This window comes from Malaclemys terrapin, chromosome 13 (genome assembly GCF_027887155.1).
Source record: "Malaclemys terrapin pileata isolate rMalTer1 chromosome 13, rMalTer1.hap1, whole genome shotgun sequence".
In the NCBI taxonomy this organism is placed as follows: Eukaryota; Metazoa; Chordata; order Testudines; family Emydidae; genus Malaclemys; species Malaclemys terrapin.
Window position 1 is genome coordinate 44,821,403 of NC_071517.1, and position 22,831 is coordinate 44,844,233.

Below are 22,831 nucleotides of genomic sequence, written 5' to 3' on the forward strand. Positions count from 1 at the left end.
CTGCCGCTCCTCGGCCCCCCGGGCAAGCAGTGAAACCCAAGGGCGGGTGGAGGGAACCCAGGCGTCCGAGAGAAGATAGTCCCCACTCCTCTGACCTCCTAGCTGCCCGGTGGACCCAAGGGGGGCTGGAGGGAACCCAGGCGTCCGGGAGAAGCTGGACCCCAGCCAGCAGCAGCTCCTGCCTCTGCGCCAGTGCTGTCCCCCCCACCCCGTTAACCCCTCCCTGGCCGGGCCCCACCCCAGCCATTGGCTGCCCCCCTCCCTTCCCCGCTTCAGCTCCAAGGAGCCGGCCCCTCCCACCCGGATCAAAGCCAGGGGCTCTGCCAAGGCCGCCCCCCCCCCGCTAAGTGCCCCATCGCCGCTCAATGGGTCCCACTTAGCTCCAGACAATGGCCCCGGGGCCTGCCGTGGGGGGCACTGAGAGTGGGGGGCAGGACTCCTGGGGTCTCCGGGAGAGGAGGGGCTGGGAGCCCTATCCCTGGCTGGGGGGGGGGAGTGGGGTCTGGTGGTTAGAGCAGTGAGGGGCTGGGAGCCAGGATTCCTGGGTTCTCTCCCTGGCTATGGGAGGGAAGCGGGGGCTAGTGGTTAGAGCGGGTGGTGGAGGCTGGGAGCCAGGACTCCTGGGTTCTCTCCCTGGCTCTGGGAGGGAAGCGGGGGCTAGTGGTTAGAGCGGGGGGGGGCGGCTGGGAGCCAGGACTCCTGGGTTCTCTCCCTGGCTATGGGAGGGAAGCAGGGGCTAGTGGTCAGAGCGGGAGGCGGAGGCTGGGAGCCAGGACTCCTGGGTTCTCTCCCTGGTTCTGGGAGGGAAGCGGGGGCTAGTGGTTAGAGCGGGGGGGGGGAGGCTGGGAGCCAGGACTCCTGGGTTGCCCCCCTGGCTCTGGTCGGGCTGGAGGTAGGATGAGTGAAGTGGGGCACAAAAGGGTGAAATCACTGACTTGACCTTCAAGGACAGCTCAGAAAGTCAATGGCGGAACCCAGGCGTCCTGGCTCCCAGCCCCCCTCAGCCCGGCCGATCGACCCCACTCCCTGGCCCTGCAGCGGACTTTGGGGGCGGGTGGTTCACGGCCAAGGGCTGGGGGGGGGGGAGCAGGCAGCGGAGGCGGCCAGGAAGCCAGCCCCCCGGGGGAGCCATCAAGGTCCGGCCTGCCCCATTGAAGTGAGAGCCGGACGCTTAGCAAGAGAATGGCTTTGATACATTGTGTGGGGCGGGGGGGGGCACCAGGGGGGCGGGGGAGGGGCTGGGTTTATCTCCCGTTGGTTTCGGTCGGGTTTTGATCACTCAGCAGCCTGTGATGGGCGTGAACCGGGCGGGGCTGTCTGGGGGGCTGGGAGCCGGGACTCCTGGGTTCTCTCCCTGGCTCTGGCAGGGGAGTGGGGTCTAGTGGTTAGAGCAGGGGGGCTGGGAGCCAGGACTCCTGGGTTCTCTCCCTGGCTCTGGGAGGGGAGGGGAGCTGGTGGGTTAGAGCAGAGGGGGCTGGGAGCCAGGACTCCTGGGTTCTCTCCCTGGCTCGGGGAGGGGAGTGGGGTCTAGTGGCTAGAGCAGGGGGGCTGGGAGCCAGGACTCCTGGGTTCTCTCCCTGGCTCTGGGAGGGGAGTGGGGGCTGGTGGGTTGGAGCAGGGGGGGCTGGGAGCCAGGACTCCTGGGTTCTCTCCCTGGCTCGGGGAGGGGAGTGGGATCTAGTGGTTAGAGCAGGGGGGCTGAGAGCCAGGACTCCTGGGTTCTCACCGTGGCTTGGGCAGGGGAGGGGAGCTGGTGGGTTAGAGCAGGGGGGGCTGAGAGCCAGGACTCCTGGGTTCTCACCCTGGCTCGGGGAGGGGAGGGGAGCGGAGCTGGTGGGTTAGAGCACGGGGGCTGGGAGCCAGGACTCCTGGGATCTCCCGGCTGGGCGGGGCAGGGTTTGGCCCCCCAGCACTTAGCAGGCCGTTGGGGGGTGAATGCCCCGGCCCGGGCGCTATTGTGGCCGGGATGGCCAGTGACACACTCAGCTATTCAGGTATCAATGGCCCAACCCTGGGCCCAGCTGACCTGGGAGCGGCTCATTGTGTTTCCCTGGATGGGCTGTTAAACCTGAGGCCTCAACCTGTGGGCTGTGGGTCAGGAGTGAGGGCCACCGGCAGAGCTGGGGGGGCCCAGGGCTGGGCTGGCAGGGGCTGCGGGTCGGGAGTGAGGGGCACCGGCAGAGCTGGAGGGGCAGGGCTGGGCTGGCAGGGGCTGTGGGTCGGGAGTGAGGGGCACCGGCAGAGCTGGGGGGGCAGGGCTGGGCTGGCAGGGGCTGCGGGTCGGGAGTGAGGGGCACCGGCAGAGCTGGGGGGGCCCAGGGCTGGGCTAGCAGGGGGCTGCGGGTCGGGAGTGAGGGGCACCGGCAGAGCTGGGGGGGCCCAGGGCTGGGCTGGCAGGGGCTGCGGGTCGGGAGTGAGGGGCACCGGCAGAGCTGGCCCAGGGCTGGGCTGGCAGGGGCTGCGGGTCGGGAGTGAGGGGCACTGGAAGGGATTCAGGGGGAATTTGGGGTCCCGTGTCTCGGGGGGCAGGTCTAGCTGGGGGGTATTTACAGCATTCAAAGAGAATTTGGGGAGCAAGTGCTTGATATTTGGGGGAGATTCTTCGGGGGCACTGGGTCGGGGGCAGGGTTCACTGAAGCGTCTGGGGGCCCAGTTGGATTGAGGGGGGCTGGTGAGTCTCGGGGGGTCCTGTCTAGCAAGGGAGCCCTGCTGGGATTCAGGGTGGCGGATATTCCGGGGGGAAGTTGATAGATGGGATGCTGAAGAGACTTTGGTGGTTGTGGGGGCCTCTGTTGAAGGATGTGGGGGGTTCCCCAAATCTCAGGATCACATGACCAGCCAAGGGGGGGTGGAGGGTTATGGGGCGTAGGCTGCGCATCTCCAGCATCAGTCAGCTACCCCATGGCCCGGTCCTTTATCCTGCAGCCCAGGAGATGGGACCACAGTCCACTGGCAGCCCCATGGCTGTGTCCCCCCAGAGCAGGGACAGCACCCATCCCCGTCACAGTCCCCCCCATGCAGCCTGCCCCCCGATCAGAGCCAGTGCCCCCTAGAAGGGCCAGGCCCCATATCCTGGACTCGCAGACGCCTTTGTCTCTTTTGCTGTTCTCTTTTATTCCAAGTTGGAGCGTTGAGTAAACAGGACTTAGGGTGGGAAACGGGGTGGGGGGGCAGCTGGGCAGGGGGGAGCAGGGAGCATCTCCCTCCGATCTCCCACGGGAGCCTGGTAAAGCCGCTGTATGGACCAGAGCGGGTTTGTGTCAGCGGGGGGGCTCAGACCTGCTGGGGGGCTCAGACCTGCCCCATGTTTCCGACAGGCCGGGGCGTGGGGGCTGGCCAGACAACCGGAGCCCTGCCGGATGAGCCGGCAGCCACATGACTGAGCACGGCTGTGACACGCGTGTGAGCCGACGCCCAGGGGCGACACGGATGAGGGAACCCGGCCGCCAGCACACGGATGACGCCGCGGGGCCGTTGTGCACACGGCCAGGATCTCCCAAATCTCTGCTCGCTTGGCCTTAGGGGGAAGGAGAGTGTATGGGAGAGGGGCGGTTCCTGGTCCATATCCCCCATATCGGCCCCCTCATCAACTACTGTTGGGTGGGTGGGGGGAGTTGGTGTCGCCTCAAAATGGGTCCCCCTAAGTCCCTGTCCCCTCTGAGTCTATGACTCCTCCCATGATTCCCCTCCAGTCACTAGCCACCTCTATCAGCCTCCTGGTGACTATCGCCCTGGGGTGTCACTTCAATACATGTCCCCCCCCCGCCACCCTCATCCCAGCACGACACCACCCCTGGTTCCTACCCTATTTAGGTTCCCCCGGTCAATATACCCCTTATATAGGGGCTGCTGTCTCCTGGTGTCACCTCAATAGAGCCCTGATCTCATGGTACCCACCAGCCCCCTCTTTGGCCTGCTGGGAGTGGGCTGTTGGGGGGGGGGGTCCCATGGTGTCTGCCCCACAGAGCTTTCCCTCCACACACACACTGTTTAGTCTCAGTCAGTATCCTTCTATATGGGCCCCCTGGTCAATTTTCTCTTGGTGTCACCCCAAATCCAATCCCCCCAACTCCTGAACCCACTAAGAGCCTCCTATGGTTCCTACCTTGTGTAGCTCTCCCCAGTCAATATCCCCCCCATATGCACCAGCCCCATAGCACAGCCCCTGCCCCCTGAAAGGAACCATGCTCTGGACAGATGGGACTGCAGGGAGGGTAGAGAGCAGAGGAGCGAGGGGGTCCCTGGGGGGTCCCCGCATCAGAGTGATGACCCTTCACCTTTAACCTCCCCCGCCCCGAGTCGCTCGGGGGGCGGGGGGGGGCGGGTTCTTGGGGAAGATGCTGCCAAAATCTGAGCAGATTTTCTCCACCAGGGGGCGCCGTGTTGCTCCGGGGGACGGGGGCTGAATAATGGGGGGACAGGGTTAGGGGGGGCAGCGCTGCCGGGCGGACGCCGTGTTGAAGAGCGGGTTGTGGATTTCCATCTCCCCACTCTGGAAAGGAGGGGAAGAAAGAGAGAAAGGGAGACATTAGTGAGGGCACCATGCGAGGGGAAGAGCGCAGCGACCCAGACCCGTCCCCACAGCCCAGCGCCTCCTGCTTCCCCCGCCCCCTGTCCCCACAGCCCGGCGCCCCCTGCTGCCCCCGCCCCCATCCCCACAGCCCAGCGCCCCCTGCTGCCCCCGCCCCCATCCCCACACCCCAGCGCCCCCTGCTGACCCCGCCCCCATCCCCACAGCCCAGTGCCCCCTGCTGCCCCTGTCCCGATCCCCACAGCCCAGCGCCGCCTGCTGACCCGCCCCTGCTCCCCACAACCCAGCGCCCCCTGCTGCCCCTGCCCCTGTCCCCACAGTCCGGCGCCCCTGCTCAGCCCCCGCCCTGCACCCCCACAGCCCAGCGCCCCCTACCGGTGCCAGTCCGGGACATTCGTACACAGTAAAGTCGCCGTTCTCAGTCTCTGACTCTGTCGACAGCTGCTGGACGGGCTTTGGGGGGCTCCTGGGGGAGACGGACCCAGACACGGGGTGAGGAACCGCATGAGCCAGGCCGGGGGCCACAGCCGGGGTCTAGCCCAGGGGATCTGGGGGCTGAGGCGGCTCCGCAGCTAGGGGTGGAGATCCAAGGGACCCAGGTATCCGGGTGGGAAACGGGTTGGGGGGGGGCACCTAGACCCGAGCGCCCATGTCCCATGGGCCCGGCTAGACGACGGGTGATCTCCAGTCCCCCCAGGGAGGTGTGGAAAACCGGGGGTAGGGGGAAGGGAGTAACTGTCCCCAAGACACCCCCAAAGTGGGAGGAGGGTAGAGGGGGTAGCTCATGGGGCAAGGGGCTGAAGGACTGGGGGGCGGATTTTGGGGTGCAAAATTTCCGGGTTGGATTGTGGGGGGAAGGTCAGAAGGGGCAGGGGGCAGGGGTGACTTGGGTAGGTTTGGGTTTCAGGGAGGGGTGGATTGGGGGGAAGTGGGGGCCGGGAAGGGGAAGATTCAAGGGTGAGTCTGGAGTTTGCGGGGGTCGGTTTGAGGTCATGATTTGGGGGATGCATTTGGGGTGGGGGCAGATTTGGGGGGATAGGGGGCTTGGGGGTGGGGCGAGGGGGCATAGGGTGGGGGAAAGGAAGGAGTGGATTCTGGGGGGCAGATTCGAGGGGCCCTTCCCTAAGCCCCTCCCCCTCACCACCCATAACCAATGGGGTGAACGGGGGGTGGGGAGGAATGGAGGGGAACTCACTCCTCATTGGTCAGGATCTTTTTCTGGCGCTGGTACTGGTGCACCTGGCAGGACTGGGCCAGCCGGGCGTCCATGTACTGGGGGGACAGACAGACAGACGGGGAGATGGTCATTGGTCAGGTGAAACTGCCGTCCCGGATGCCTGGGTCCCATTCCCCGTCCTGGTCTCCAGCCCCCTAGGGGTGAGCACCCTGCACTGCCGTCCCGGATGCCTGGGTCCCATTCCCCGTCCTGGTCTCCAGCCCCCTAGGGGTGAGCACCCTGCACTGCTGTCCCGGACGCCTGGGTCCCATTCTCTGTCCTGGTCTCCAGCCCCCTAGGGGTGAGCACCCTGCACTGCCGTCCCGGATGCCTGGGTCCCATTCCCTGTCCTGATCTCCGACCCCCTAAGGGTGAGCATGGGGGTGGGGGTCTCACCATTCCGGGCTGGTGGTATCGATAATGATTCCCCCGATACGCCGTATATGCCAACTTCTGGGCCAGACGCACCTCCCGCTGCAACCTGGGGGCACGGAGTGGGGGGGTCAGAGCAGCGGGTGGGGCAGTCCAGAGCTGGGCTGGCGGGGGCTGCGGGTCGGGAGTGAGGGGCACCGGCAGAGCTGGGGGCGGGCAGGTCTGGGCTGGCAGGGGCTGCAGGTTGGGAGTGAGGGGCACCGGCAGAGCTGGGGGGGCAGGGCTGGGCTGGCAGGGGCTGCGGGTCGGGAGTGAGGGGCACCGGCAGAGCTGGGGGGGGGCAGGGCTGGGCTGGCAGGGGCTGCGGGTCGGGAGTGAGGGGCACCGGCAGAGCTGGGGGCGGGCAGGTCTGGGCTGGCAGGGGCTGCAGGTTGGGAGTGAGGGGCACCGGCAGAGCTGGGGGGGCAGGGCTGGGCTGGCAGGGGCTGCGGGTCGGGAGTGAGGGGCACCGGCAGAGCTGGGGGGGGGCAGGGCTGGGCTGGCAGGGGCTGCGGGTCGGGAGTGAGGGGCACCGGCAGAGCTGGGGGGGGCAGGGCTGGGCTGGCAGGGGCTGCGGGTCGGGAGTGAGGGGCACCGGCAGAGTGGGGTGGGGGACAGAGCTGGGGGGGTAGGGGGCTGCGGTGGGGAGGTGCAGTTCCTACCTGTACCAGCAGAGGGCAGCCACCAGCAGCCCTGAGACCCCGGTCACGGAGCACATCAACACCAGCACTGCGGGGCGGGGGGAGGGGAGAGAAACATTAACCTCTTGAGCACTGCCCCCCCCAGCCCCTCAATGCCTCCCTGGCCCCCAGGCGCTCTGTCCCCCCTGCCCCCATTCCCGGCCCCTCCCTGTTACTCACGCAGAGACACGGCCTCATTGAGCCGGGAAGCCGGGGGACGCGAGTTCAGATCTTCCTCCGTCTGGGGCGGGCTGGAGCCGGGCGTCAGGGTGGAGGGGGGAGCAGTGGGGGGAGGGGGAGAAGTAGGGGGGGTCTCGGTGACCGAAGGAACCTGGGGGTCAATCCCCATGGAGCCAGCTGCAAAGATAGAGAGGTTAGAGCGCCCCCTGCTGCCCCCTGTTCTGCCCCCCACAGCCCCGCACCCACTGCTGACCTCCATCCCGTGCCCCACAGCCCAGCGCCCCCTGCTGCCCCCGTCCTGCCCCCCACAGCCCAGCGCCCCCTGCTGACTTCCACCCCGTGCCCCACAGCCCAGCGCCCCCTGCTGAGTCCCCTGTTCCCTTCAGTCTCGACCGTGCTGCGGGGTCTCGGTCCCAGGGGTCCTGGATCCCTTCTGTTTTTTTGCCACCATGGAGCGGATGAGGGTGGCCAGGTCGCTGGGTCTAGCGTCCAACTTGGGTCCATCGCCTGAGGGAGAAACACAGGGAGATGGGCAGGTGCCCCTCACTCCCGACCCGCAGCCCCCTGCCAGCCCAGCCCTGGGCCCCCCCAGCTCTGCCGGTGCCCCTCACTCCCGACCCGCAGCCCCTGCCAGCCCCGCCCTGCCCCCCCCAGCTCTGCCGGTGCCCCTCACTCCCGACCCGCAGCCCCTGCCAGCCCAGCCCTGCCCCCCAGCTCTGCCGGTGCCCCTCACTCCCGACCCGCAGCCCCCTGCCAGCCCCGCCCTGACCCCCCAGCTCTGCCGGTGACCCTCACTCCCGACCCGCAGCCCCTGCCAGCCTAGCCCTGGGCCCCCCCGCAGGTCTGCCGGTGCCCCTCACTCCCGACCTGCAGCCCCCTGCTAGCCCAGCCCTGGGCCCCCCCAGCTCTGCCGGTGCCCCTCACCGTTCCTGTGCGGTGTCTCGAGGACACAGTCCCCACCCGGGTCCTCATGGTAGGGGCGGATGCAGGGGCCACAGCTCCGGATCCCCCCGGGGCCGCAGCCCTTACGCCGCTGTAGGAGACAGTTCAGCCGGATCCGCGGTGGGCAAATCGCAGCCGGGCCTACAGGGAGAGAACCGGAACAGCCCCCGCTTTAACCACTAGCCCCCACCCCCTCCCAGAGCCAGGAGAGAACCCAGGAGTCCTGGCTCCCAGCCCCCCCTCCCCCCCCCCGCTCTAACCCACCAGCCCCCATTCACCTCCCAGAGCCAGGAGAGAGAACCCAGGAGTCCTGGCTCCCACCCACCCCCACTCTAACCACTAGTCCCTGCTCCCCTCCCAGATGTTTCAACATCTGTCCCTGCTTCTTAAAATCATAATCTCCTGACAGCCAGAGCAAAAAAAATCAGAGGAGAAAATCTTTGATTAAATAGTGAGAGAGATGGAAATTTGCTCCTGTTCTCCCCATGTGCAGCCCCCCCCAGCACTGCCCCCCCCCAGCCCTGCCGGTGCCCCTCACTCCCGACCCGCAGCCCCTGCCAGCCCAGCCCTGGGCCCCCCCAGCTCTGCCGGTGCCCCTCACTCCCGACCTGCAGCCCCTGCCAGCCCAGCCCTGCCCCCCCAGCCCTGCCGGTGCCCCTCACTCCCGACCCGCAGCCCCTGCCAGCCCAGCCCTGCCCCCCCCAGCTCTGCCGGTGCCCCTCACTCCCGACCCGCAGCCCCTGCCAGCCCAGCCCTGCCCCCCCAGCTCTGCCGGTGCCCCTCACTCCCGACCCGCAACCCCCCCCAGCCCAGCCCTGCCCCCCCCAGCCCTGCCGGTGCCCCTCACTCCCGACCCGCAGCCTCGGGAAACTGGCAGTAGAACCCAGGAGTCCTGGCCCCCAGCCCCTCCTACTCTCCTTCACACACCTCCGATGCCCCTCCCCCGCCCTGTACCCCCCTTACCTGCCTCCCCCCCGGCCCCCGGGGCCAGCCCCAGCCCCAGTAGAGCAGACAGGGCCGCCAGCCAGCGCAGGGTCCGCATCGCTCCGAGCTGGGGGGGGGGGGGGTTCCCCGCCTCTGGATCCGCCCTCCCCGGCTGGGGGGGGGGGGTGGAGCGCGGGGGGAGGGGCTGGCTGTATTTATGAATGAACCAGGGATGGAGACAGACGCTGTGTGTGTGGGGGGGGAGACCGACCCACAAGTCGCCTTCACTTCCTGTCCCAATCCCAACCCCCGTAGCGGGGTGTTCTGTGCGGCTGGTACGCGCTTGCCCCTCCCCAGAAGTGGCTGCATTTCAGCCCCATTTGAAGCTGTTCTATGCGGCAGTTACTCGGCTGCCCCTCCCCAGAGTCAGCTGCATCTCGGTGCCAGGTGAGGGCTCCTGGTCTCTGCCCTGGCTCCGGCTCTAGGACCCCCTGAGACTCCCAGCAGGGAGATCAGTGACCCCCCTCCCCCAGCTGGTATCCATAGTGCCTGTCTCCAAGGAGACGCACCTGCCTGCAGTGGTAGATGCAGCAAACAGCTTCCCATACCCCCCCCCCCCGGAGATGGAACCCAGGCGTCCTGGCTCCCAGCCCCCTCTCACATCCACCAGCTGTCACCATGGCAACCAGCTCCCTGCACTGATGGACCTGGGATGAGGTTGATGCAGCAGTGGGTTGTCATGGTGACAGGATGGAGCTGGGGGGGATCCCCGGCCCCCCCTTAGTTATGGGGGAAGGGGAAAGGGCTTCATCATCTCCCTCCCAGGAAGCTGAGACACCCCCCCCCTCCCAAGCTCCCTGCTCAGGATGGGGGGACCCCAGCCCTGTTGACTGACCGGACCCTGGGTGTGTGAGGGACCCCGCACCCCCACCCCCAGCCCCTCTCTGCCCCATGGGCAGCCCAGGGGAGGCACACAGGGGGCCTGGCCTGCCCTCCATGGGGCACCCTTTGCAATATGAGCTGGCCGGAGGCGATAGCGGGGGGGCAGAGTGGCAGGTGCCCCACCAGGGAGGCACAGTGCTGGCATCTCCTGGGCCTGTTGGCTACTGGCGGCTGGCACGGCCCTTGGGCCGACACAGAGGCCTGTTTTCACCAAGACAGCGCCCCACAGGGAGAGCTCGGCTGGAGAAAGATTCCCCCGGAGCCGTGCACTGGGGGGGAGTGGGGACTAGTGGTTAGAGCAGGTGGCTGGGAGCCAGGACACCTGGGTTCTCTCCCCACCTCTAGGGGGAGAGTGGGGGCTAGTGGTTCGGACAGGAGGGCTGGGAGCCAGGGCTCCTGGGTTCTAGCCATAGCTTGGGGAGGGGTGTGGGGGCTAGTGGTTAGAGCTGGGAGCGGGGACTGGGAGCCAGGACTCCTGGGTTTTGTCCCCAGTGCAGATACAAACACAGACCCAGGAACTCTGTTAGCTCAATACATGATTTATTTATACACCGGTCCGCCTTGGCTTGCCAGGCAAAGGAATCCAGCAACATCTGCCTCTCCCTGGCACGCAGCCCCAGCCGGCCCCACAGTCCACTCCGCTGAGAGGTAGAAACTCAGCTGACAATGTACCGGGGCCGGGAATCCCCCTGTCTGCACAGCGCACGCTGGGCCTGGGTGGTGCCCGCGGGGGCTGTAGGGGCACAGAGACGGCTGGGCTTAGAGCAGCATTGTTTTCTTCTTTACTTTCCTTTGGCTGGGCGAAGCTCCGGGCAAGGAATCTGCACCGTTTTCCTGGGTCCGTTCTAACCTTAGAAGCAGCAGCAACGTCGCACGAGCTGCCCTGACAGAAGACCCAGCGTTGGGGTTTTAACCGAGACTGTTTCCTCCTCAGTGCTAGACACGCGCGGGAGTCGAACAGCGATTAACTTTTGAACACTATTAGCTAGAACTAACGCAACGTTCCCATCATGTCTCTGGAAGGACAGGCAGCTTCGGGCTTTCAACTCAGAGCGGTTTTCTCCAAACTGGTATCCAAGCATTGGAGTAGAATAGCGATCTTTTTTTTTAATATTGACTTATTATGGGGTTGCATAGAATATCAGGGTTGGAAGGGACCTCAGGAGGTATCTAGTCCAACCCCCTGCTCAAAGCAGGACCAATTCCCAACTAAATCATCCCAGCCAGGCCTTTGTCAAGCTGGGCCTTAAAAACCTCCAAGGAAGGAGATTCCACCAGCTCCCTAGGGAACCCATTCCAGTGCTTCACCAGCCACCTAGTGAAATAGTGTTTCCTAATATCCAACCTAGACCTCCCCCACTGCAACTTGAGACCATTACTCCTTGTTCTGTCATCTGCCACCACTGAGAACAGTCTAGATCCATCCTCTTTGGAATCCCCTTTCAGGTAGTTGAAAGCAGCTATCAAATCCCCCCTCATTCTTCTCTTCTGCAGACTAAACAATCCCAGTTCCCTCAGCCTCTCCTCAGAAGTCATGTGCTCCAGCCCCCTAATCTACAGTTTGTGCCGAACTGTAGAACTAGTTGCAAAGTTAACACCATCTTCGGTGGAAGACACAGTGAGTTTGAACAACGAGGAGTCTTGTGGCACCTTAGAGACGAACACATTTATTTGGGCATAAGCTTTCATGGGCTGAAACCCACTTCATCGGCTTGGGGATTTTTAACGCCATGTTTTCTGTAACTGTTACTTGAGCATTTGAGTATAAGAAGTATGATTGTTTTTTTACAACTTTTCTTATTATTGGGTTTTTATTGAACCCCCAAAATAGCGGCACTATTCTTTCACCCCGTTATTTTTCCTGGGAGGAGACAGAAAATTTGGCAAGGGGCATGTTTCTCCTAACAGTTAGCTGAAGATTTGGGTAGAATAGGGAGGATTCGATGCTAATGGTCTTTTTACCTTTAAAAAGGGAACAACGTCATGGCATAATATCTCACCCTCCCAGCCGAAACTGGGACCGTTTCACGTCTCACCCTGAGCGTCTGCCTCCACAATCGTCTCCGAGTGGCTGAGTATGATGAACGATTTTGATTGTTTTCAATGTACGTATTATCGAGCAGCTGAACTAAGTTGTTCTTTTCGGTCTCCTCTTCCTTTTTGTGATAATCAGCCCCGAGCTCCTGTACGCCGCTTTTCATCGGCAGAAAACGATCGGGAACGTGCTGGGAGGCGTCAGAGGCTTTTGAGTTTTAACCCAGACTGGATTTCTCCCAACTGGTATCCAAACATTTGAGTTGAAATGCCAGTAATGAATAAACTAACGCCTCTGGCTCCTTGGCAGGCTGGGGTGGTCTCTTCGTCCGTGAGCCCCCACTGACCAGAGGGCCAGCCAGCCAGACCTGATTTCTAGCCTAAAACTACCACCCAGCCCACTACGATTTGTTAATAATTAAAAGCAAGAGAAAAATGCATGTGGGTAGCAAAGAAGGGGTCACAAGAGGGCACGGCCCCCACAGGCTCATTCTTTCCTTCCACAGGCGGGTCTAACCATGAATCCAAGCCCCACATCAAGCGGGCGCGGCCAGGCCAAAGCCGGCTTCACGGGAGGGGACGGGGGGCTCCGGCAGACGGCAGAGCTCGGGGACGGGCTCCCCTCAGGACCCCGCGTTACGCCTGTCGCCCAATAAGGATGTCGTCTCGTCGGCACTCCTGCGAGATTCTGCAACGAAAACATAGACGGGGCGAGTCTTCAACCAGCGACCCCACCGATGTGCTGGTAAGGGGGTGGGGACTAGGAGTTAGAGCGGGGGGACCGGGAGCCAGGACTCCTGGGTTCTCTCCTGGCTCGGGGAGGGGAGGGGAGTAGGGTCTAGGGGTTAGAGCAGGGGGCCAGGAGCCAGGACTCCTGGGTTCTCTCCTGGCTCTGGGAGGGGAGGGGAGGGGAGTAGGGTCTGGGGGTTAGAGCAGGGGGCCAGGAGCCAGGACTCCTGGGTTCTCTCCTGGCTCTGGGAGGGGAGGGGAGGGGAGTAGGGTCTGGGGGTTAGAGCAGGGGGCCAGGAGCCAGGACTCCTGGGTTCTCTCCTGGCTCTGGGAGGGGAGGGGAGTAGGGTCTGGGGGTTAGGGCAGGGGGCCAGGAGCCAGGACTCCTGGGTTCTCTCCCCAGCACTGGGAGAGGGGCGTGGGGTCTGGGGGTTAGAGTGGGTGGGCTGGGAGCCAGGACTCCTGGGTTCTCTCCTGGCTCAGGGAGGGGGGTGGGGTCTGGGGGTTAGAGTGGGGGGGCTGGGAGCCAGGACTCCTGGGTTCTCTCCTGGCTCAGGGAGGGGGGTGAGGTCTGGGGGTTAGAGCAGGGGGGCTGGGAGCCAGGACTCCTGGGTTCTCTCCCCAGCACTGGGAGAGGGGGGTGGGGTCTGGGGGTTGGGGGTAGGGGCTGGGAGCCAGGACTCCTGGGTTCTCTCCTGGCTCAGGGAGGGGGGTGGGGTCTGGGGGTTAGAGTGGGGGGGCTGGGAGCCAGGACTCCTGGGTTCTCTCCTGGCTGAGGGAGGGGCGTCTAGTGGTTAGAGCAGGCTGAACATTCCCTTCAACCTCTAACAGCGGCAGCCGCACCCCGTGGCCATCTCCTGTCTCAGCTGCCGCAGCATCTCCTCCAAATGCCCTCGTGCCTCAGTTTACCTCCCTCGTGACCGGCACTGGGGTGGATGATTCTCCAGAGCTGCTGTGCCTGACCAGCTTCATTCCAGCCCTGACGTGGCCCAATCACAGATTGGCCAATCGCCGGTTCATTAGTGTCACCGGCCTCCACCCAAGATTGCAGCTAGTCCAGCCGGTTGCAGGGGAACAGCCGCTGTTCCGGCCGGACACCGCCTAACGCCGCCCCAGCCGGTCTGGAGCCGGATCCTGAGCCGGTGTCAGTCTGGAGCGACCCCACTGCCCTCCAGGGAGTCAGGGCGGGATTCGGAGCTCAGACTAACTTGTTCACCTGGCCTCAGTGGGAGCTAAATATCAATTCAAAGGGAAACTGAGGCACGGAGAGGCAAACCAGGGATGGAACCCAGGAGTCCTGGCTCCCAGCCCCCACCCCCCAGCTCTAACTGCTGGGCCCCCTCCTCTCCCAGAGCCGAGGACTGAACCCAGGAGTCCTGGCTCCCAATATCCCTGCTCCTCTGCAGATGGGAACGGTCTAGGGCTTGGGAAGAATAGCAGCGCAGTTCTTATTGCACCCAGTAGGGGGCAGTGCAAAGTGCAAGCGTCACTGCAGAGATGGAAACTTAAACGTAAGAGCAATAATATTCTATCCATCCCCATATACGGGCTCGGGCGCTGGATCTAGCCCACCTCCCCCTGGATCCGTATCTGTGTGTCTGCCCCATACCCCCGTCCATCCGTCTGTCCTGCCCCCTGGGTCCTTATCTGTGTGTCTGCCCCATACCCCCGTCCATCCGTCCTCCTCTCTGGATCCATATCTTTGTGTCTGCCCCACACGCCCCTGTTCCCCGCACCGCGGATACCCACCGAGCCCTCCCAGGTGCCCCGCTCACTCCCCCCCGGTACCTTTCTTCCTCCTGCACAGCCGCTTGATGACGTGCCACATCCATTGCACGAGGAGGCAGAAGCACTTGCACTGGTTGCACATCGCGGGCTCACCTGTGCCTGGGGGGAGGGGGGAGAACACCGGGGCCAGTGGTCAGGCAGCGCCGGGGCCAGAGTCGCTCCTGCCTGCCTCGCCAATCCCCCGCCGGGCTGGAGTCCGGGGCTCTCACCAGGCCAGGCTCAGACCTCTCGCGCCCCCTCCTGCGCTTGGCCGCACGGCTCGCCTGGGATGAGGGGTCCCGGCTCTGAGCCAGGATCGTGGCGTGACCCCGCCACACGCTGTCCGGGGAGGGCCCCATGCACATGGAGATCCGCTCCAACCCCCGGCCGTGCCATTTCCCCAGGGTCGGTGCTGCTGGCACTCCTCCCACTCACCCGTCGTCTCGGCTTCTAGTATAATTAACCGCCCCACCCGCCCGCCTCCGCAGCAGCCTGTCAATCCGGCTACGGCGTGAGCCAGATCCCTGTGCTAACCTGCCCAGCGCCTCCTGGCTAGACCCTGGTCGTCCTGAATCGACGGCCAAACCGGTTTGAGTCCACGCCGTGAGAAAAACACCAGCAGCAGTAGTGAGCTGGCTCCGGATTCACGCCAGGGCCGGCCCGGACTCCCCTGACCTCAGCAGGGTCGCTTGAGATTTAAACGGGGGTCGCTGGAACCAAGACCCAGCAGCAGCCGCCCCCCGGGCCCCAGGGGCAGCAGGAGATCTCTGACCGATCGCCATTCCCAGAATCCAAGGGACCGCCCTGATCGGGTTGTTTGATGACCTCTCTGTGCCAGGACTTCCCTGAATTAATTCCTGATTCAACGAGAACAGATCCTATCGAGCAAACTCGACCGAACCACAGCCGGGGCCTCGGGGCCTCTGCCTCGACTCTCGGTAAAGTGTGCCCAGGGTTCATTCCCCTCCCTGTTACACAGTCACATCTCACTTCCCGTCTGAATTTGGCTGGCGCCCGAGTCCAGCCGTCGGATCGGAAAACTCTCTGGCCGCGAACATCTGTTCCCCCTTCCAGCCACGCCTAGGGGGGCTCCTGTCTCCCTATAACCTGTCTGTGGCGCTACATGGACCGAGCTCCCGGAGTCAGGGTTTCTAGCCCTCCTCGAATCGGGGGCCCCCAGAACTGGATCCCAGCCGCGGCCGCACCGGGGCCGAATCCTGAGGGCAAATCCCCTCTCGGCTCCTGCTCCAGAGTCCTGTTTACATGGCCCAGGATGGTGTCGGCACTTTCTCCACCCCCAAATCTTTGCCCCGTTTCCCAGGAGGGAACCCCCTGGGCCCAGACACTTCTAAGAGCCACCGGGCCACGGGCTGGCGTGGCGTGTCCCCTTCGTTCCCCACCAGAGAGATCCTTACCGGTCTCCGGCGTCGTCCCGCTCCGGGTGCCTCTCCCTTATCCTCTGGGAACAGCCCTGGGTTTATATACCCGCCTCCCCGCCCTGAGTGCCCAGACCGGCTGGATCCCAGCGGGGCCAAGTCACGGGGTGGGGAGAAGTGGGGTGTTTTCACAACCACCCCGGAGCAGCCGGTAGGGTTGGTAGCCTGCCAGGTTGTCACTGAAGCCAGCATCCTCCACCTCACCCCTCGCCAGGGATGATTCTTTCTGGGGGTCTAAGGGGGGGGGTGAGATTTGGGGGATGTGGAATTGGGGCAGAGCAGATCTGAACCCCTCCCCCCCAGCTCCCTTTATGGGATCTGGGCTGATTCCCCATCCCTGCCCCCTCAAGTGAGCTGGGATCTGCGGGGAGCCTTGTCGCTCTAGGGGGGTGTCTGACCCTCTCTCCCTGCCCCCCCGGCATGGGCTAGGATCTGGGGGACCCTGCCCCATGAGGGTGTCTCCACCCCCCATGTGGGAGCCAGGATCTAGGGGACCCTGATCCTCTGAGGTGTCTGCTCCCCAACCCCAATGTGGGAGCCAGAATCTGGAGGGCCCTGCCCCTATGGAGGTGTCTCCACCCCTTGCCCCCCAAGTGAGTGGGGATCTGGGGTGGTAACGTGAAGCGAAAGCAGATTGACGTTACGGAAATCCCGGCGGTGACACGTTGAGGTGCGCGGCACCCCTGCTGGGAGGGGGGTGGGAGGGCCTGGCTAGCGTGTGGGGCAGCCCCCCAGCCCTTCCCTTTGATGGATCTGACGGATGTGTGGTCGTGCTGTGAGATGTTTGAAGCCTGATGCTGCCAAGACAGGGGAAGCGATCTAGGGTCCCAAACCCTGACAGTTTTCCCACCCGGTGGTTACAGGAACTTTAAGCTCGGGAGAGAGGATTGGTGAGTCTCTTTCTCAACCATTCCCTACAACATATCCCACCCCACCATGTCCAGATCCCCTCCCCATTCAGCCATTAGCACGTTACAAGCCATCATCACTCTGAGGTTTCACCAAAGCGTTTGAGTAGAAACATTCATTTTTAACAGGTTTTCTTCTTCATTTTTTAAGTTAGCCATCAAAATAGTAATACAAAACTCACTGTCCCTGTCACCTGTTTGTTTTTTACTAGAAGGAACCAGGCATTTTAGAAAAGAAGATTTTTCTCCTAGCTGTTAGCCAAGCCTTTGAGTAGAATACGTATTTTTTACAGTTTTTCTTCCTATTAGATATTTTTACCTTCGAAATAGCAGGCACATTCGTTCTTCTTTTCACCTGTTGTTTAATTCAGTGGCTTTCAACCTGTGCTCCGCACTCCCTTGGGGGTCTGCAGACTATGTCCAAGGGGTTCGCGAAAGGTTGTTGTTACCATAGAACAGTTGTTTTGAATCTGTGATCCGCGGACTCCCAGGGGTGCACAGAAAAGGGGTCCGCGGCTCCGTTCAAAATTTTGTAGGGGTCCGTAAATGACAAAAGGTTGAAACCCACTGGGTTAGTTAAAGAAGTTTTTAGAAATAAGCATTTTCCTCCTACCTATCACAAGCATTTGAGTACAACACGTGTTAATGTTGATGTAGCTTTTCTGAATAGTGAATTTATTTTTTACCTGAAAAATAGCAGCAACATTCAGTCGTCTCTTCGCCTGTTTTTGAGTGAAAGGTTTTAGCAACGAGTGTTTTTCTCCGAGCTATTAGCCAAGCATTGGAGTATAACACACGTTCATTTTTAGGAAGATTTTCTTACTATTGGATTTTTTGAACCTTAGAAATAGCAGAAGTTTTCAGTCTTCCCCTCACCTGTCTCTTGGTAACAGGTTTCAGAGAAGAGCCCTTTTCTCCGAACTCTTAGACAAGTATTGGAGTATAATAGGGGCCGTGGCAAAGCGAAGGTTTCTCAATTCCCACCAGGGCTGGTAGAGCCGGTCTTGGCTGGCACAGGCGTGGGCATGTGACTTCAGCTTCCCCAGGAGCCATATTGCTCAAGGGATATAAAGTGACACTGGAATTTCCCACACACACACCTTCCCATTCGGCTCTTCATCACCCTCTCTCCTGTCATGAGAAACCTGGCTCCGAACTCCCTCCCACCCTGCTCTAACCACCAGGCCCCACTCCCTGAGCTGGGGAGAGAACCCAGGAGTCACCCCCCCACTCTAACCGCCAGACCCCACTCCCCTTCCAGAGCCGGGGACAGAACCCAGGAGTCCTGGCTCCCAGCCCCCCTGCTCTAACCACCAGACCCCACTCCCCTCCCAGAGCCGGGGAGAGAACCCAGGAGTCCTGGCTCCCAGCCCTCCCCCTCCCCGTGCCCTAGATCCCTATTGATCATTGCCCCCACTGAGCGAGGTGCTGCATGTTCAGGGGCCTGGGGACATGGTGACACCAGCCCCTTCTGGGGGGATTAGACCCATTTCTCCCCCTCCATGCCCCATAATCTCAAAGGGCCAGTTGTCCATTTCCCCACCCCCACCCCCATTCCCTACAGGGGGTGGGATCCACCAGTGGGAGAGGTTGACGGGGAGCTGGGCCGGGCTGGGCCAGCGTTGGGCCCCTTGCAGTGTGATGTGGGGTCCCTCTGGCCCGAATGGTGACCCCACGTGGGGCTGGGGCCAGCCAGGTGTCATTCGGGGGGCATTGTGCAGAGGCCAGTCTGGGCCCCCACGTTGGGGGCAGGTCAAACTGATCCCCGGCGGGACAGGCCCTGGTGCTGTTTTGGGGCTTGCGGTGGCCCCTGGGAGGCTGCCGGGATGGGGGGAGCTGCCTGGAGAATGGGGGGACAGGAGCTGGGGGTTGAGAGTGAAATGGGCGGGGACCCCTTTAAGAGCCAGCCTGGGTATTGGGGAGCGGCCCCTTTAAGAACTTGAGTAACAAGCAGCGGCCCCTTTAAGAAGAGGAGGAACAGGGAGCGGCCCCTTTAAGAACGTCTTCTCCCCTCCCCCTCGCTTCCGCGTTCGGTCCTAAGCCCTGGGTCACGTGGCGAGGGAGCACCCCCCCCATCCGCCGGAGATCCGCGCCGGAACGAAGCCCCCTCAGTGCGCCTGCGCGGCCCGGGCCCGATCGCTGCTGCCGGGCTCAGGCTGCCCCACGCGCCTCGCGCCGCCGGGATGGTGAGTGCGTGACGTCACTGCCCCCGGGAACCCCCGCCGGGGAGGGGGGAGAGGGGCATGGTGGGGAATGGGGCAGCCGGGGGCTATGCGGGGAGCAGGGGGGCGGGAGGGGGGCATGCGGGGGCAGAGGGGAGGGGCACGGTGGGGAAGGGGGGATGTGCGGGGGGGCTATGCGGGGATCTGTGGGGCGGGAGGGGGACATGCAGGGGAAGGAGGAGGAAGAGGGGAGGGGGGCATGCGGGGGCAGAGGGGAGGGGCACGGTGGGGAAGGGGGGAGCTGGGAGATGTGCGGGGAGCCAGGGGATATGTGGGTGTGGAGGGGAGGGGGGCATGCAGGGGGAGGGGGAGGAGAGGAGGGGCCTTGGGGGGTGGCAAGGGGCACCCAGCGGGTGAGCCGGCCTGAGAGCCGCTGGCTGGGGGGGAGGCACTGGGGGGGCCCCCCGGCTGCGTGCCAGTGAGTCCCTGGGGAGAGGCCCCAGCCCCGCCTGCAGGGAGATGCCCCCTCGCTCGGCGTGGAGGGACCCTGGGGTGCTGACGTGCACCATCCCCCACTCCCGGCCTGATGGCTGGCCCTAGGGCTTGGGGGGCACTGGCCTGGTGGGGGGTGAACGCTGAGTGGGAGGAGGATGGGGTTCGTGGGTGGCTCGGGGGCTGCAGGGAGGTGATGGTGAGGTGCCCCAGACCAAGGGGGCGGTCGGGGGGTGGGGAGCTGTGATGTCTCTGTCTCTCCATGGGGGTCTCATCTCCCCCTCCCCCCCCCCATTTCTTGCCAGCTTTTCTATTCGTTCTTCAAATCCCTGGTGGGGAAGGATGTGGTGGTGGAGTTAAAAAATGATCTGAGGTGAGTCCTGGTGCACACGGGGATCCCCCATTGCCTGTTAGCGCCGCGCCCCCCCCCCCCCCCGCTCTAACCACTAGGCCCCACTCCTCTCCCAGAGCTGGGGAGAGAACCCAGGAGTCCTGGCTCCCAGGTCTCCCTGCTCTAACCACTAGCCCCCCCCCCCCCCCCAGAGCCAGGGAGAGAACCCAGGAGTCCTGGCTCACAGGCCTCCTGCTCTAACCCACTAGACCCCGCCCCCCAGAGCTGGGGTAGAACCCAGGAGTCCTGGCTCCCAGCCCCCCCCCCCCCCCCCCCCCCCGCTGTAACCCCTGTGGTAACACCGCCCCCTCTCTGTTGCAGTATCTGTGGAACCCTCCATTCTGTGGATCAGGTAAGAAATTTGCAGGTTATTTTCAGAGCGTGTCCCCCCCCCTCAGTGCACCTAGCCCAGGAGATTCCCCCGCCCTGGGGCCGGATCGGAGCCAGTGCCCCCTGCGCCCCTCCATCCCACCCCCCGAACCAGCCCGTCCCCTCTCCTGGGGCCGGGTCGGATCTGTTGCCCCTTACGCCCCCCCCCATCCAACCCCCCTGAACCAGCCCGTGCCCTGTCTTGGGGCCGGGTCGGATCTGTTGGGCAAGGCCCCCTGTGGACTCCTCTCTTCCCCCCAAGCCAGCCAGTCCCTGCCCTGGGGCCAGGTTGGAGCCAACGCCCATACAGGGGACAGGCCCAGTGCTCCAATCCCTCCCCACCCCCCGCTTTCCCAGCAGAGCGAAGCACAAGGGAGCCCCGTGCCCCCCTCCGTCTGGGTGTTAACCGTCCGCGTGTCTGTCTGTTCTGCCAGTACTTGAACATCAAGCTGACCGACATCAGCGTGACGGATCCAGAGAAGTACCCCCACATGGTAAGGGGTAGAGGGGGCCCTGCTGGCGGGAGGCGTGGGGGGCAGCCGGGGGGGGTGGGGTCAGACGTGCTGATGGCATTTCTCACAGGGTGGGTCTGGTGTCTGTGTCTCTGTCCCAGCAGGGGGTAGGGCCACAGACACGGGGTGGGGGCTGATCCTCCCAACCAGCAGGGGGGCAGACAGTACCCCCCACCCCCGCTATCAGGGGGTGGGGACACACGTGGGGGGCGGGCTCTGACACACCCACTGCTGCCATCAGGGGGCGGGAACACACGTGGGGGGCGGGCTCTGACACACCCACCGCTGCCATCAGGGGGCGGGAACACACGTGGGGGGTGGGCTCTGACACCCCCACCCCTGCCAGCAGGGGACGCCGCGCTCCCCCTCACCCCGCTCTCTCTCCCCAGCTGTCGGTGAAGAACTGCTTTATCCGGGGCTCCGTGGTGCGCTACGTGCAGCTGCCGGCGGACGAGGTGGACACGCAGCTGCTGCAGGACGCCGCGCGCAAGGAGGCGCTGCAGCAGAAGCAGTGACCCCCCCCATGTCCCCCCTTCCTCCCTGCTGCAGGGGGTGCAGGGCGGAGAACGGCCCCGCCTGGCTGCTTCCCCGCCGGCCGTGAAATCCCCCCTGCTCGGCAGCTCCTGCCACTACACCATGGGGAAACTGCTGCTCCCGGACGCCTGGGTCCGTGGCTGCTCCCCATCCTGGCTGGGAGCAGGAGCTGGAGCCCGGACGCCTGGGTCCACTCTGCTCCCTCCACGCTCTGGGAGTAGGAGCTGAGCCCCTATCCAGGAGCCCGGACGCCTGGGTTCTTCCTTTTCACCCTGCCCTCCCAGGCCCCGGAGGCCTGAGTTTCTCTCTGCAAGCCCAGGCTGACTCCTGGGTTCGTCTCCGCTTGTGCTCGGGAGGGAACAGGAAGAGCAGAGGGGAACCCAGGCATCCGGGGCCCTGCATGGGGGCTCAGCTTCTACTCAAGAGAATTGGGCGGGGGCTGTGCCCTTTCTAGGACCCGGACACCTGGGTTCACCTCCCTGCCCCCCAATATCCCCAGATCTAGGACACCTGGGTTCTGTGTGCTCCCCTGAGCTGCTTATCTCTTGAGATGAATATCGGGGTGGTTCCTAGATTTGTCGTGTTCCCCCCTTGGGGAAAACATTTTTTTTGGGGGGGGCCCTTTAGTTCCAGTCTGAATCTCCCCAGCCCCCTCTTTCACCTCCATGGCCAGTTAAGCCTCATTTTTATTTTTAATCTCTTGATTTCTCCCTGTTCTTTAAGGGTGGTGGTTAGTCCCCCCACATCTTTGGGGGGGCAGGGACTGAGCTTCTGGGGTGCTGTTAACCCCAGCTGGCAAAGTCCTGGAAAAGTTGTAGGGCGTTTGAATTTCCTTGGGGGAGGGAGGGGAGGGATTGGGTTTTTTTAGGGTTTGGGCCGAGGGGGATGAAGGTTTTTTGTATGTTTGATTCGTGGCTTGAAGACTCAGGCGGAATAAAATTTGGAGCCTGGTTACAAACTTTTGTTGTTGTTTATGGTAGGGTCTACAGTCTGCTCCAGCCCAGGGTCCTCTCTTGGCCCAGATGCCCAGGTTCATCTCCGTGCCCTGTGCGCCCCCCTCCCCCCCGCTCATTATAGATGCCGAGCTGCTGTCCGGGCTCCTGGACACTTGGGTCCATTTTTGCTCCTCCCCCCCTGCCGTCAGAGCAGAAGCTGGGCTCCCCGGTAGGGCCCTGGATGCCTGGGTTGATCCATGTTCTACATGTGGGGAAACTGAGGCACGGAGAGATGCGACTTCCTCGCTCTCACAAGCAATCTAGGCCAGAGCAGGGCTGAGAACCCAGGGGTCCAGGCCCTCAGCTATGACCCAGTCTGCTCCCTCAATGCTGGTGTGTGTTCAGGGCCCCCCGAGTGGATGGGTTGAGCAGGAGGAGCGGGTGCCTGGTTGGTCCCTTTAGCGTGGGCCGTGTTCTCTTTTTCGCACACAATGCTGCCTGTCCCTTTAAATAATAGATAATGTTTTCACCTCTTTTTATTGCATCATCAAACACTTACTATGACATCACCCGGGGGAAAGCACTGCCCCTTTCATGTTACATCATTGTCCAAGGGGATCCTCGCACTTTAAGTGTTACTCAGGCTCCGCCCCTTTCTCAGGACAACCTCAGCTGTCACTAACTTTCTGCCCTTCCAAACACAGTAGGCTCCGCCCACTGAGCTTATTGCATCAGG

General features: G+C 63.4%; 2 protein-coding genes and 1 long non-coding RNA gene across 8 annotated transcripts; 1 reads left to right on the forward strand and 2 right to left on the reverse strand.

Moving 5' to 3' along the window:
• Nucleotides 1-3,096: 3,096 nt before the first annotated feature.
• On the reverse strand, nt 3,097-9,003 carry LOC128848004 (neural proliferation differentiation and control protein 1-like). 4 transcript variants are annotated; one of them, XM_054047713.1, is made up of 9 exons: nt 8,924-9,003; nt 7,943-8,101; nt 7,412-7,525; nt 7,019-7,195; nt 6,821-6,887; nt 6,144-6,228; nt 5,727-5,803; nt 4,932-4,997; nt 3,097-4,492 (listed from the first exon to the last, which is right to left on the reverse strand). In XM_054047713.1, the coding sequence occupies exons 1-9, from the start codon at nt 9,000-9,002 to the stop codon at nt 4,258-4,260; spliced, it is 1,059 nt and encodes a 352-aa protein (XP_053903688.1). In that variant the 5' UTR covers nt 9,003; the 3' UTR covers nt 3,097-4,257. The 4 variants fall into 4 exon arrangements, with proteins under 4 accessions (XP_053903688.1, XP_053903690.1, XP_053903689.1 ...); XM_054047714.1 differs by having other exon boundaries at nt 4,345-4,492; nt 4,907-4,997; XM_054047715.1 differs by lacking the exons at nt 5,727-5,803; nt 6,144-6,228.
• A 2,474-nt stretch (nt 9,004-11,477) lies between these two features.
• On the reverse strand, nt 11,478-15,797 carry LOC128848151 (uncharacterized). 3 transcript variants are annotated; one of them, XR_008446978.1, is made up of 3 exons: nt 15,772-15,797; nt 14,378-14,476; nt 11,478-12,548 (listed from the first exon to the last, which is right to left on the reverse strand). It is a non-coding gene; the product is annotated as an uncharacterized LOC128848151 (long non-coding RNA). The 3 variants fall into 3 exon arrangements; XR_008446979.1 differs by lacking the exon at nt 15,772-15,797 and adding an exon at nt 14,891-15,167; XR_008446977.1 differs by lacking the exon at nt 15,772-15,797 and having other exon boundaries at nt 14,378-14,719.
• LSM2 (LSM2 homolog, U6 small nuclear RNA and mRNA degradation associated) lies at nt 15,226-22,092 on the forward strand. The gene is made up of 6 exons (XM_054047951.1): nt 15,226-15,294; nt 18,742-18,886; nt 19,660-19,727; nt 20,067-20,097; nt 20,549-20,608; nt 21,016-22,092. Exons 2-6 carry the CDS (start codon nt 18,884-18,886, stop codon nt 21,139-21,141), a joined length of 288 nt encoding a protein of 95 aa, XP_053903926.1. The 5' UTR covers nt 15,226-15,294; nt 18,742-18,883; the 3' UTR covers nt 21,142-22,092.
• Nucleotides 22,093-22,831: the final 739 nt, after the last annotated feature.

Excerpts from the sequence above, each read along its gene's own strand:
- LOC128848004 (XM_054047713.1), bottom strand. The coding sequence starts at position 9,002 with ATGCGGACCCTGCGCTGGCTGGCGGCCCTGTCTGCTCTACTGGGGCTG. Across the intron at positions 8,102-8,923 it reads GGGGGCCGGGGGGGAGGCAG|GCCCGGCTGCGATTTGCCCA; the intron begins GTAAGGGGGGTA and ends CTCTCCCTGTAG. Across the intron at positions 4,493-4,931 it reads GAGAACGGCGACTTTACTGT|AGTGGGGAGATGGAAATCCA; the intron begins GTACGAATGTCC and ends CCTCCTTTCCAG.
- LSM2 (XM_054047951.1), top strand. Across the intron at positions 20,098-20,548 it reads CCCTCCATTCTGTGGATCAG|TACTTGAACATCAAGCTGAC; the intron begins GTAAGAAATTTG and ends CTGTTCTGCCAG. Across the intron at positions 20,609-21,015 it reads CAGAGAAGTACCCCCACATG|CTGTCGGTGAAGAACTGCTT; the intron begins GTAAGGGGTAGA and ends CTCTCTCCCCAG.